The following is a 13,871-nucleotide window of genomic DNA, read 5'->3' on the forward strand; positions in this document are numbered from 1 at the left end:
TACTCCGTGTAGAGTCAGAGCCTGGTCATGGGGCTCTTTGTAGCCTTCAGAACACTCGCCCATTGCTTGACCTCTTGAGGTTCACTAATAACCAATTCTACAAGGCTACAGGGAAAACTTCTTTAAATCTCTCTCCACAACCTCATGGTAGCCTGTCTTACCCACCAGACTGGGAGGCCTTGAGGGCAAATACTATATCTGAATCTTCACTACATCTTTGATGCTTATAATTCTCTTGTAAGAATTCTTTCTAGGCTCTGGACCTTTCTCTGGAATGCCTTGCCTCATTCTTCCCTCTCCCATTCACTCCTCAGGTATTGGCTTAGAGACCACCTCCTCCTCTAGGAAGCCTTCCCTGATCTCAACTTGTGGGTTAAGTGCCTCCTCTGGGCTTCCACACCCCCTGTACTTCCCCATCATAATGCTTGCCTTCCTGTGTCCATCTTCCCAACAAGGTTATAAACACATTGAGGGCAGAGACCAAGTCTGTCTTACTGCATTGCCTAGGTCACACTAAGTCCTCAATAAGTTTGCTTGAACAAATGAATCAATAAAAGTAAATATTAAATACATGTCATTAAACTCCAGGTTCTTTAATGGCTTTCAACACAGGACTGGGCACCTGATAGATACTTATGCAAACTTATCGAATGGGTGAAAACCAACAACTCCGGAATTTCTGTAAAGAAGAAAGTTTAGTGGCAGCAATCTGGTTAAAGCAGCAATCTGGTTGGTTCCTCTTGACAGAATAATGTCAAAGAAGGATCCCAGGTGTGACAATGAAGAGTTAGCATTGAGAACACAAAAGAAAAGTGTGCTGGGGCTTGCCGGCCACAGCCAGCCACTGCCTGTTTTTGCATAGCCCACAAGCTAAGAATGATTTTTACATTTTTAAGTGGTTGGAAAAATTAAAAGAATAATATTTTATAGCACATGAAAATTATATGCAAGCCCAATTTCAGGGTCCAGGCAGTTTCATTGGGATACAGCCACACCCATTCATTTACATACCACCTGCAGTTGATTTAGTGTTACAGCAGTGAAGGATCCACATGTCCACAAAGCCTAGAATATTTACTGTCTGACCTCTTACAAAAAAAGTTTGCCCACCCCTAGCCTCTGCCATCTTACTCTTACCCAGAGAAGGAAAAGAAACGTGTTGCCAGCTGGCCACAAGGTGTCAGCATCTCACCATGGTGCTTTCAGCTGAATGGGCTCCTCTAAGGAACCACAGCCAGGAGTATGGCCCCAAGCCCTTGCCTGCCCTTGAGCAACTCCCAGTGCCACCAGGGAGCTGGCTGTAGTTGTGGAGAACAATGGAGCTTAGAAGGTAGAAGAGGGGAGCCTGGGTGACTCGATGGGTTAAGTGTCTGACTTTCGCTCGGGTCCTGATCTCAGGGTCCTGGGATCAAGCACCTGGGATGGAGCCCCGCATCAGACTCCCGGCTTGTCCCTCTATCTCTGTCTGCCCAACACCCTGCCATTCTCTCACTCTCTCACTCTATCAAATAAATAAATAAAATCTTAGAAGAAGAAGAAGAAGAAGAAGAAGAAGAAGAAGAAGAAGAAGAAGGAGGAGGAGGAGGAGGAGGAGGAGGAGGAGGAGGAGGAGGAGGAGGAGGAGGAGGAGGAGGAGGAAGTTGGGGAGGGTCTGGAGCTCGCACGAAGGGGATAGGACTGGTTTGGGAAGTCCAGGGGCCTGGTGCAGGTAGGCAGGCTTTTCTGGGTGCGCTGGGGTTTTTTTGTTTGTTTGTTTTGGGTTTAATTTGCATTTTATATATGAAGGGTTTTCCAAACAAACTAAAATTCTTTATTTTATCTAAAACTATCCATGAAGAAAAGCTGTGGGCCTTTTTCACAATCAGATAAGAGTGTAGTCCTCTTTCATGCTTGGAACCAACAAGCCCACAGAGTTGAGGAGGGGTGTGCACCGGAGAACATAGGGCCCTGCTCAGCAAAGCAGCCCACAAGTGGCACCCTGGCAGGATGTATTCCACCTTTCTTTCAAACCCTGGACCTTGAAACTCCTTTCAGGTGGGTGGATATTTACCTCTGTGTGCCAACTACTCAACCTGAAAGTGACAATCATATAGGGAGGGGCAGGGAGAATTCAGGAGAGAATGTCCCAAGAAGGAAATGATAAAGCTCTTTCACTTTAACACACCAATGGAAGTATCATTGGCTGGTAACTAAGTTTCTTCAAATATTCGCCACTGTGCTGAGTGCTTTACTCCCCACAGCCTCTGGAAAGTGGCACCAGGATTATCCCCATATTACACCTAAGGAAACTGAAGTTCCAGGTGGGAGGCGACTTGCTGGGTCACTTAGCTAATATGTAGCCGAGTGGGGAATCTACCCCCACACTGCCCATCCTGTGTGGCACCATGTGCCTCAGCTAAGGTCAAAACAAATGGCATGCCCCAGCACCCCCCTAAAAACACGAGCTCCACCAGGGCCTCCAGGGCTCATCATTCATCCTAACTAAAATAAGCCTAACTCACAGTCAATATGCACTGAAGGAACAAAATTAATAAAGCCTTCCAAATACTCCAGTGAAGTGCCTTTCCTTGTCCAATCAGCCAACTTCCAAAGCCTTCCAGAAAGGTCCAAGCTGCACTCTGGAAATAATCACCAGGCATGGTTCTTGGTTCTTAGAATAGGATGGCATGTGCTTCCCCTTTGCTTGTGCCGAGGACAGTGGCCACTGCAGACAGACTGCCTGTTCTTGGCTTCCTCCTCTCTCTGCCAGACTCCTGCTCTCTCGCTGCTTCTGTGTCAGGTCTGAACTGGTCTCCTATGAGACGTGGACATCTGCTCCTGGAACTGCTTTTTTGTGGCTGCAGACAATGCCTAACTTCTAGTCACTTTACTGACTGAAACCGTGTCTCTAGCTGCCTATTGCTTGGAGAGGCCAGTGCAGTGCTCCAGATGGGTCCAGGTAATTAGATTCCTGCTCTTCCCATGACTTGTTGGGTGACTGGACACATTTCCTCACATCAAAGCCCTCACCTCCTCGTCCCATTTTTGTGTTAGCAATTTGAACGGAAGCATGCAAAGTCCCTGAGCAGCCAGAGAGGCCTGGAGACCCAGGCCCACCCAGTCTGGAGTACCTGAGGAAGACTGTCCACCGAGGACACGTACTGAAAGAAGTCCTCCTTGAAGAAAGGATTCGGTCAGGAAGGACTTTTCATAACTCTGTTCTCAGGAAATTAAGTAGCAGAGAGCAAACTCCTATTTGGTGTCCATGTCTCAGAAGTCAGGAACAAGATTGAAAGGGTCATGATCAATTCTGAAGCCTCTGACACCACCCACGTTGATTAGCCTGGCTTACTCTATGGTTGTCAAGTTTTCAATCATCTAACAAACAGGCATTAATTGGATACTGTGGATAGAAGAGTAACCCAGATAAATAATGGACAGAATGGGTACCTACAACCCCGGGATGGGAACCCCAAGTACAGAATGGGTATCTCTCAGCCTCTGGTTGATCTAGCAATTACTCAGCCCAAGAACACACTCACAGGTGCACATGCCACCTTCCAGCTTTCTTGAAGGCACTCATCCTCTCAACCTTGGTCTGGCTCAGCCTGCTAAGTCCGGGGTGCCTGTTCTGCACCAGACCTTCTGCCCCTGGGGCAGCAATGCAGACAATTACAGTGACAGCCGCTGGGTCCTGCAGGCAGGGCGCCGTGACTGTGGCACACGGCCAACTACAGCCCCAGTGAGTGGCAGGACTCATCTGCTGCTAAGGGGGGCTCTGCTGATGTTGACTTGTGACACTCCAGGTAGCAGTTCCCACTTGGCCTGACTTGAGTGTGGAGGTTTCTCTGCTATCAGCCCTGGCTGCCTTTTGGGGTGAGGATGCTGTTGGGCACACACAGGTCTGGCCAAGGGTGCATTTTGTGGAGGGCTTGACTGAAACTAAAGGAAGGCAAACAGATTGGGAGGAAATGTAACAGGGCGCTCTGTGGAGTAAGGCAGATGTGTGCACATAAACACACCTGTTCTGGGGAGTACAAGGCAGTGAAGAGCTAACCAAGGTAACTAGAACGAGACAGAAGATGCTATTATGTCAGTTACAGAAAGCAAAATCTTTGGCAAATCAGCCACCCTCTATGGGCCAAAGCGTTCCATCAAAGATACCAGCTTCATAGGAGCATGCACGTGAAAGCACCTCAGAGAAGCAGCCTGCTTTAAGGCCGCAATGAGCTGTCTCGCTCAGTAGGGGTGACTTCACCCCCTATGGACACTTGGTGACACCCAGAGACATCTTTGGTTATCTCACCAGGAGAAATGCTACTGGCATTTAGTAGGTAGAAGTTGGGATGCTTCCTAACATCCTACAATTGTATAGGACAGCATCTCCCCCGACAGAGAATTTATGGCTCCCAAGTGTCACCAGTGTTGAAGGCGAGAAGCCCAAGCTAGAGGAGCAGGCTTAGATCTGCATTTTATGCAGGGTGGGACCTTGGGAGAGCTGTGTAGCTCCTCATCTGTAAGACCTGAGCTGCACATTACACAACTTTGGGAGGGTCAATCCCCAAATGTCCTGGAAAACTTTTTATGACACTGTAAAGGCTTCTTTTCTGAGCTTCTCTTAGTTTGAAACCTGCAGGTGATGGAAGCATCTAGCACAGTCACTGGCATATAATAGGTGCTCAGCAAATTAAAGAGAAAATCATCATAGTAAAAACAAAAAAGGCCCATGTCCCCTTTCTGGCCTGCGTGCTCTGTATCTCAAGCCACTTTTTTTTTTTTTTTTTTTTTTTTTGCCTGTCCATTCTATTAAATTCTGTACAGGCAGAGCGTAGTGATGTTAGTTAGCAGAGGCTATGTTGAAAGCACCTTTGAATGATTAGGGATAGGACTGATCGTATACCCCAAGGACAGAAGACACAGGAGACCGGGAAGTTTTGCCAAATCCAGGGAGGGACTCCAGCCCCAGGAATACTATACTTCTCATTCCTATGGGGCAAGATCCAGGTGGCAGCTGCCCCAGGGTCTCGGTCCTCAGCTGCCTCCGCTCAGGGGGGTCAGCCTGCCCAAAGAGCTGTGCCAGTTGTTGGCACTCAGCCTACAGAAGCTGGACCCAGAGCGGGCAAGTTGGTGGAGGTGGCAGGTATGGAGAGTGCTGTTTCATCGTGCTCCTCCGGGAGCCCTTCTGACGTTCCCAGCCTGTGGAAGCTGTTGCGAGGGAATCAAGGGCATGATCCACCCTCAAACGTGCCATCCGTCTGAGAATGCCAGATGTACCCTTGAGATTTGACGAGAGAGCGAATACTTCACAAAGTGTGTGCAAGTGCTGCAGCAGAGGGCGGATGTACTAAAAACTGCGAAGCCCCGCGGCAGAACCGAGCGCTGGAGCTCGGGCAGACGCTAAGCTTGGTGCGGCAATCTTTGGACTGCGGCCTTGTTCCTGTCCCTGTCCCGAGACTGCCTCAGCGCTGGGGGAGGTGCCTGCCTCAGGAGCCGGCACTCCTCCTGCCACACAGCACCGCTTCCGATGGCCTCCCACCCCCCCAGCTTCTAGGAAGAAAGTGGGAGAACCCCATCTTGGCGCCCGGGAAATGGGCAGAAAGGCAGGCGTGGCTCAAGGCTTCAGTGACTTGGTGCTTCCAGTCAGGATCCTCTGACAGGTTAGGGCTGGGGAGGACCTGGGCCCACTCTGGGTCAGAGGGGAGAGAGACAGGAGGCCAGCTTCTCTTGTGGGCAGAGGAACGAAGCCTTTGGGAAGAACCCTGAGGAGCTGGTCCCTTCTTCAGGCCTCCTCCCTTGCCCTCACCAAGGGTGATCTCTTCACCCCCCACCCCACTGCCATTTGCCCACATGTGTCTCATACCATCAAGGTGATGGCCTTGAGCAGAGGGGACACCCTCCACAGCCCAGTTTCCACCTCCCCCTTCCTTCCCCTGCAGAACAAGCACGTGCCACATTGTCAGCACTTCCCAGGAAGTGTTTAATCCTCATAAAAGCTCAAGGAGGTGGGTCAGGGTCCCCTGCCCTCCAGGCCCCTCCCCTCAGAAGCTAGCGTCAGGATGAGGGGAAGAGCCCCTGGGAACCAGGCTCACCCTTCCTTTCCTCCCCACCGCTGGAGGCCAGGTTCTCCTCCAAGTGCACCACACCATCCCACCTGCTGGTTCACTTCCATGCCCGCAGTGCCCTCCCCCAACCCTGCACCTGTGCCCCTCCCCAAGGTGCTGGTGCCTAAGGGTTTTTGCAGAAGGAAAGACAGAGAGGAGTTTGGTTCAAAAGTAAGAGGCTGAAAAATGCTGCCTGGTGGTGCTTCCACTGGGCGCCGCAGCCCTTCGGCTATGCTGCAGCTATGATCCCCCAACAGTAGGCTCACAGAGCCTGCAGTTTGGCGGTTTCTCTGTTGTCCATTCCAGAAATCTCTCCTCAGACCCCTCTGGTTACATAAGTGTGGAGAGGGCAGCATGTGACTTTAGGCTGCTCTCCCTGGCTTGGTGTTGTGGCAATGAGGCCAGGCCTCTTTGCAGAGGACAAGGATCCTAGATGCAGCCTGACTTTTGGCAGAAGGCAAAGGCTGGTCTTTGGCTGAAATGGACCTGGAGAAGGCACAAAAGTCCTGGCTGTTGAGGGGGCTGAGGGCCATCTTGGGGGCAGGGGAAAGGACAAACGCCCTTGTCTGCAGGGCTCAACCTCTCATACCACTTGAACCTCCCACCCTTGGCCAGCTCTCTCTCCCTGCCCTGGGCTGCAAATCAAGGCACATTAACAGGAGCAGGGGGCCCCAGGGAAAGGCACAAGAAGAACCCCCATATGTGTTTGCAGCAGGCAACAAGCCAAGGGGGTCTGGACCACTGGGTAGAGACTGCTACAACAGTGTGGAGAGAAGGAAAGGAGACCTTAGTCGGAGGGCTCTCAGAATGGCAGGGTCAGATCCTGCCACTGGCTGAGAGGAGGCCTTCCCCTCATTTCACTCTGGGTCTAGTACAGGAGCCTGCAGGAAGCAGGCCAGGAAGGCCGTAGCAGCCAGTGCCCCAGCTGTATCTTCCACCTTGAGTTCAGAGCCCAGGTCAAGGCTGGCTCCCTGGCTCAGAGCCCCATTCGTCCTCTTCCCTTATATCCGACCAAACCTCTTGGGGGACCAGAAGCACCGGGAAGCCCAGGGAAGGAGAAGTCAGGGAGCTGGGGCTGCCCTGGAGACCCCATCACATCGGGCATGAAGACATGGGGCTCATCCCATCTGGGGACCTGCAGAGCAAGGCTGACTCAGTGGAGGGAGGGGGTCCGGCATAAAGGAGAGCAGACATGAGTCAAGCTTCCACTTCATGTAAACAAGAAGGAGTGACCCCTGCCCGGCCACCGACAGTCTTGGAGGGGCACGTGATCATCTTGAGATGCTGCAAGACTCTCACATCTGGGGTTGAGGGTCCCTAAGGCCAGGATGGAGGCTGATGGGCAGGAAGCGAACAAGGGTCCAAAGTGCAAACTGGTACAGGGTTTGACCTGTGTTCTCCTTAGGACAGGGCCGGGGGCATCCACAGGTCCTACCCACCGCCGGCCCATGGCTCAGGAAATCACACAATTGCTGGCCTTGGCAGGACTGGGACTTGTTTTACCTGCAGAGACAAGTGACACAGGCAAGGAAGACATAAGTGTTGGTGGACTCACCTCCCACTCCTCTCCTGGGTACTGCCCGCACCCCAAATTGAGGGGTGGAGCTCACTGTCCCCCTCTCAAGCTGCTGATCTAGAACCAGTAGGCCCCCCAGGAAATCAAAGGAAAGGTTCTCCCTGTCTGGTACTCTCAGCAAGACTGTCACTGTTTGGGGGTATCAAGGGATCTCCGGATCTCAGCAGCGTGGGGGGGGGGGGAGATCCAGAACACCAATCTACTACGATAATCAATGACTTAAAAAGGCTTGCCAAGAGGTGGCTTACCAGTAGCTAATACTGTACACAGCCTCCCTCACAGCTTACAAACCGCCACCAGTCACACTCTCAGGCAGCCCCCCGGGGCAGCCGCGCTGTGAGAGGGTGCCATTAGCCCTGCCTCACAGCTGAGGGCAGCGGGCCACCAGCTCCCCCGAGCCAGCAGCAGCACCTGGCCTCCAAATCCAGCCGCAGCTCCTTCCACTGTGCGGGCACTCCAGGAAGGGGTCACCAGGGTCAGCAGGCTGGTGGAGAGCCAGGCAGCGTGGCTCAGGGGGGTAGTTTTAACACAGAGGATGGAGGGAGCACACTTCATTGAGGGGGAAGGAAGAGGGAGAAAGGGGCACCCAGGTGGTTCAGTTGGTTGAGCATCTGCCTTTGGCTCGGGTCGTGATTCCCAGGGTCCTGAGATTGAGCCCCACCTTGGGCTCCCTGCTTAGCTGGGAATCTGCTTCTCTCTCTCCCTCCCCAGCTCTTGCTATCTTTCTTGCTCACTCTCTCTCAAATAAATAAGATCTAAAAAAGAAAGAAAGAAAGAAAGAAAGAAGGAAGGAAGGAAGGAAGGAAGGAAGGAAGGAAGGAAGGAAGGAAAAGAAAGAAAGAAAGAAAGAAAGAAAGAAAGAAAGAAAGAAAGAAAGAAAGAAAGAAAAGGAAGAGAAAGCTGTTCTTCTCCAGGCCAGCCAGAGAAGCATGCTTCTCCTCTTCCCAGGCCCTTTCTATCCATTTCCACTTCCTTTTAATCCAAAGCCAAGGCCGGTGGCTTCTCTGGCGGGATTTCTGTTTTCATAGCTGCAGAGGGAAGAGGGTGGCGGGGAGCTGCGAGGCAGATGCTGACACCTCCTGGCCCTCCAGGTGTTGGGCTGCTGGGCCTCTGACCTCCTGGGCACCTGCTGCCTCTCTCCCAGGTGCAAGCTGCTTCCTGCCCGTCCCTCCCTACAACTCCAAGGGTCCCCTCCTTGGTGCTGACACCACCTTCTGCTATCACTCCAGCTGTGAATTTAATTAATGTGGCGGCTGCCTCCTCTCTTGAGCCATTAGGAAGGGAGACACTGAAGAGGCTTTAGTGGAGCCCTTCCAGACTCCCCTCACCCTCCAAGCTCAGCTCACCACCACCTTTTCTGGGCAGACTGAACCGACTCCTCGGGACTTGCTACAAGTCCAGCGGGGCCTCTTTGGGGCGTATCAGGCTTAGAGAAGGTGGGAGGGCAGCTGGACGACTGTACCACCCGCTCCCTGGGGGCTCCAAGGGTCAAGGTGCTTGGGTCATCCTCCATGGTGGTGCCAGGCTGCCTCTGATGCAGCTCTGCTGGGGACTACTTCTGCTGTCCCACAGTCCCCTCTATGCTGCAATGGACACGGCGGTCCTCACTTCCTCTCCTTAGTGGCTTCCTTCCTTTGCTTGGCCTACAGAGCAGATGCTGAGTCTCTCCCTGGAGACAGCAGCATTTTGGAGACAGGAAAGCAAATCGATTTCTGCCTCCAGAAGCAGGGGAGTGTGGCTCGGGGGTGGGAAGGGCAGGCCTGCTTTCCAGGGCTCCTGCTCTCCTGCCCTGGGGTAGGGGGAAGCTGGGAGAGGCGGAGGGGTGAGGATTGGGGGAGCCTGAGTTTGCCAGCGTGTGCTTCCCACTTGTTCCATAAGGATCCTGAAAGCCTGCAGAGCTTCTTTAGACTCAGGATTCAACCCCATGCCTCTGACAGAGAGATGGTTTGAAGAAAAATTCTTTGTGTGCTGTCATTCCTTCGGCGCACTTAGAGTCTACCTCATGCAGCTGTTTGGCAGAACCGAGGAGAATCAGACCTGCTCAGGTTAACAGGACAAGGTCTGTGTGGCAGGGGCAGCCCAAAGGTGATTTGAGGGAAGGCCAAACTGCAAAGGGAGCTAACACTGCAGAGACTGAACCTAGGGTGGGAGCTGATGGAGGTACCTGGGGCATCAGGACAAGGATGCTGATCTGGCTGGCCCAGACAGGGACCACGGGGTCTACCTACCAAGGGGTTTCAGGACTTCATATTCCCCCTTTCTGGAAGATTCTTCCTCTGGATGACCACACAGCTTTCTCCCGCCCTTCATTCAAGTCTCTGTTTCAATGCCCCTTTGTCCCTTCATCAGAGACGCCTTCTCGTTCACACGTTATAAAAAGGGTCATTGCCCTCTCTTGCCCTTCTGTTTCCAGTACGGTGTTCATTCCATAAGAGCAGGGACTTTGCTTGCTTTGTTCACTGCTGTACCAGGAACTTAGAACAGCGCCTGGCACAGAGCAGACACTACATAGATATATATTTGTTGAGTAAAATGGGTGACCAGGCAGGGACAAGCTGCTTAGAGTTTCATACCAATACTAACAATAGCAGCATGAGTAGATCTTGACTGGGTGATACACAAGCCCTCACTCACCTAGATGGTGATGGACAGGCGCCTTGGCTAGGCCCAAGCGAAACCAGAAGGGTGGAGGGATTATGACAGATGCCAGTGAAAATGAGGATGCTTGCCTCTTTTCTAGAACCGAGTGGGATCAGTTCCTCAAAGGATGCTCACTTGACTCCCCTCACCTTGCTGTGTGATTGGGACCCTGACTGGTAATAGTGCTTGAGTTTATCAAATCAGACCTCCAAACACTGGCTGGGGCATGACCCATGATGGTCGGGAGTGACCCTGGATTTTGAAACTCTATCTTGACAAGACAGCTCTTGAGTAGACTTATCCTGGAACTGGAGACCCACAGGTCCCCTAGGGAGCTCTGAACCGCAGAAGCACGTTCCCAACCTTCCATCCATATGGCCCCAGATTTCTGAGAGAGATTTGAGACTTCCAGTCCCCAGAGATGACACAGGTGAGCCTGAAGTCCCAAGTTCAAGAGCTTGGTGGCCATAGCCCGAGGACCCACACCACATTGCCAGTTAGGGTGGCCCCCATGCATGAATCAGGGAACCCAGGAGAGTTCTGGAAATGCAACTGTCACTGCAGAACAGAGAACTCTGGGAAGAAAAGCATGGGCCTGGGAGACCTTGGAAGGTGGTGACCCAGAGGCGCTCTGGAGTGTTAATGGCACTCACCACTAATGGGATATGGGAGGGTGGCGGGGGGGGGAGTCCATTGGTAAGAAGCCTGTGGCTCTTCCAAACAGTCTTTAAAGATATAGGGAAGTGGCACTAACCCTAATCTTCTGGAGATAGCCACAACACTTGGTGCAGGGCCCTGGGACACATGAGACCCTGCTGCCCTATCTCACTGCGTGACCATGGATCAGAGGCTTACTCCTCTGCATCTCCTATCTGTGAAACGATGGCACCAGGAAGTGTGGTTGTGAGTTCTGTGTGACAGCATGTAGCATGTGTCTACCCAGCACTTGGTCAGGGTCAGGGACTGTCTATTGTGTTGGCATTTCCCAGTGATCTTCCTGGAGGGACAGGAGAATCCACAACATTATTGGGAACATCCTCCCCAAGCCTGGCAGCCCCATGAGAGCCTTATCTGAGTGTCATCATAATCCGCTGCTCTGGGGACCCCTTATATGGAAAACACTCAGGACACTTGTTTAAAATACAGATTCCTGAGCCTATCCCAACGATACAGATTCCTCACTGTATTTTATTTTATTTTTATTTTTTTAAAGATTTTTAAAAAAGATTTTATTTATTTATTCATGATAGACATAGGGGGAGAGAGAGGCAGAGATACAGGCAGAGGGAGAAGCAGGCTCCATACAGGGAGCCTGACGTGGGACTCGATCCCGGGACTCCAGGATCGCGCCCTGGGCCAAAGGCAGGCGCTAAACCGCTGAGCCACCCAGGGATCCCCCTTCTCACTGTATTTTAACAAGCCTGTCCAGTGAATGTGCTCCCTGAGATTGGGATCTCTGTCCCAGAGGGCCTGTCCCAAGCTCCTGGGTGGACATAGGTGGCAGGCTTGGGAAAGGTGTTAAGTGCACCAGTACAGAAGCAAGGTCTCAGTTGAGAAAAACCGAAAGGAAAAGGAGCTCAGCTTCCACCAGTAGAGGGGGCAGTGAGCCTTCAAACCACCAGGCAACACCCTCCCACCTCCAAACCTGACAAGACACCACCCTCCCATCCCAAGACCTAAAAGAAGAAAGGGATTTCCAAAGGTTCTCCCAAGGGCCACACTTGGACCTGCAAAAATTTGCATACTGCTTGACAACTATATACTTCTTATCGAGCAATTTTACAGGCTGCCAGCATTTACCTTTTCTATTTTTCTCTTTTACCCACCCTATCCATCAGCCCAGGGTCTCCCTTGACAAGAGGGCAGCAGGGAGAAAGAGGACAGAGTCAGAATCAGGAACTCAGAGGGACCTCAGAAACCCTCCCTGGCTCAGTTCCTCCTCTTCTTGAACAGGAAACAGCCCTGGGGAGGGGAAGGGATGTGTCCGGGGTATAGGGAGCAAAGTGCTGGGAGCTGAGATCCCACATGATGTCTGTTCTGAATGGTCGCTGTAGGAAAAGGATCCTTTCCCTAGATGAGGGCTGTAAGGTAGTAAAGTGATTTCCTCCCAAATGACAGTTCTAGGAGTACCGGAATTACTAGTTCCAACCTTGGTGGCCCCAAGCAGTTGGGAACATGACCCTCTGGCACACAGAGTCCTAGTGACTTCGCTTCTGCCCAAGACGAGGCACCAGGACACCCCAGCTGGCAGTTAAACATTTAGGAAGCTGGAGGCTTTATCAGCCTGTGGGCAGAGGAGAGTCCTCTTTCTTGCCCCTGCCTTGGAAGGAAGCAAGTGGCAGGGACAGTAAAGAGCTCATTAGCAACCTGAATATCAGGCCCTCGGAAACTGGATGCCCAGCAGGTAGGCAGAGGCTGTGCTGGATGAGGCCACTCTGTTTCTTCTAAGGATGGAGAAGCAATAGGATGACCCTACTGGGCTCCCCTGGGGCCTCTTGAGCTTTATGTGCTGGTGTGTTGGGCCCTCAGGGGAGCAGCTTCCCCAGGGTGCAGCCCCACATGCTTGGCTGGCTCCTGGGCACCGTGTGCACACACTCAGAGGGCAGCAGCAGTGGCAGCCAAGTTCTCCAAGCAGGGGAACTCACTGCTGAGAGACTTAGGAAAGGCGGCAGCAAGGGACAAGACAATGGGGCCTTTTGTTTCTATGGAAACCACACCTCAGGGTGAGGGGCTGAAGGGAGAGAGAGCTTCCACTTCACCTGCAGTCAGGACAAGGGAAATGGCCCTTTGTGTGGTTGGGCTGGCCCCTCCCTCTCCCTTCCCTGCCAGGTGTTCACCATGGCAACCCTTCCTCCAAACAAGAGGTGCAAAGTGGCAAAGCGTCTGGTGTTGGGGGCGCCAGGGAGCCCAGGGGGAGTGGGACTGGGGGCCACCACCCCTCCCTCACAGGACACGGGCCGTGGCCTGTGTTTGAGTCCTGACCCTGCTACCACTTACTGGGCTCTGGGACCACTTAATTCACCTCTCTGAGCTTCAGCCAGCTACCTCTGTGGTTGTCGTGAAGGCCAAGTGAGAGAGGAAGCATCTAGTGAAGGACCTGGCACATGGAGATGCCCAATAAATGCTTCCCAGCCAAAGGGAGGTACAGCACTGGCACGTCTGCGTCCTGAATTCAGAGACTCCCAGGCCTGTCCTAACTGTAAGAAGCCCCGACCGAGTGTGTCAGGTTCTGTGGCGAGCTGGTGAATCAGCAGAGAGGAAGGTGGTTATGATCCTTGCACTCAAGCCACTATCGGCTCAAAGCTGGGGCTGTGGGGGACACAAGAGACCTGGAAGCACTCAGGCTGCCCAGGGCAAGGCCCCACCTGCCTGGCCAGGTGGAGGCCAGTCTTCTGCCGCAGGGCGCCATAGCCACGGGAGAAATCCCAACCTGGAGACAGACCCCTTGCACTCAGAGGTGCTGCCATGAGGAAAGGCACCAGCAGTGAGCAGCCTGGCTCTCACCACAAGTCTGGGGCCAGCTCCAGAGAAGGAGAGGCCCAGACCTCTAGGGGATCCCAGAGAGACAGCCAGGA

At 52.7% G+C, this 13,871-nt stretch overlaps 1 protein-coding gene across 1 annotated transcript in view; it reads right to left on the reverse strand.

Annotated features, from left to right (window-relative positions):
• Nucleotides 1-5,928: 5,928 nt before the first annotated feature.
• The window catches only part of FAM83F (family with sequence similarity 83 member F), a 34,156-nt gene continuing 26,213 nt past the window's right edge, over nt 5,929-13,871 (reverse strand). The window contains exon 5 of the mRNA XM_055329161.1: nt 5,929-7,583. Coding sequence (XP_055185136.1) covers nt 7,534-7,583 — 50 coding nt within the window. The 3' untranslated portion in view covers nt 5,929-7,533. The remainder of the gene's footprint in view (nt 7,584-13,871) is intronic.

This window comes from Nyctereutes procyonoides, unplaced genomic scaffold, assembly GCF_905146905.1.
Source record: "Nyctereutes procyonoides isolate TBG_1078 unplaced genomic scaffold, NYPRO_anot_genome, whole genome shotgun sequence".
Classification (NCBI taxonomy): domain Eukaryota; kingdom Metazoa; phylum Chordata; class Mammalia; order Carnivora; family Canidae; genus Nyctereutes; species Nyctereutes procyonoides.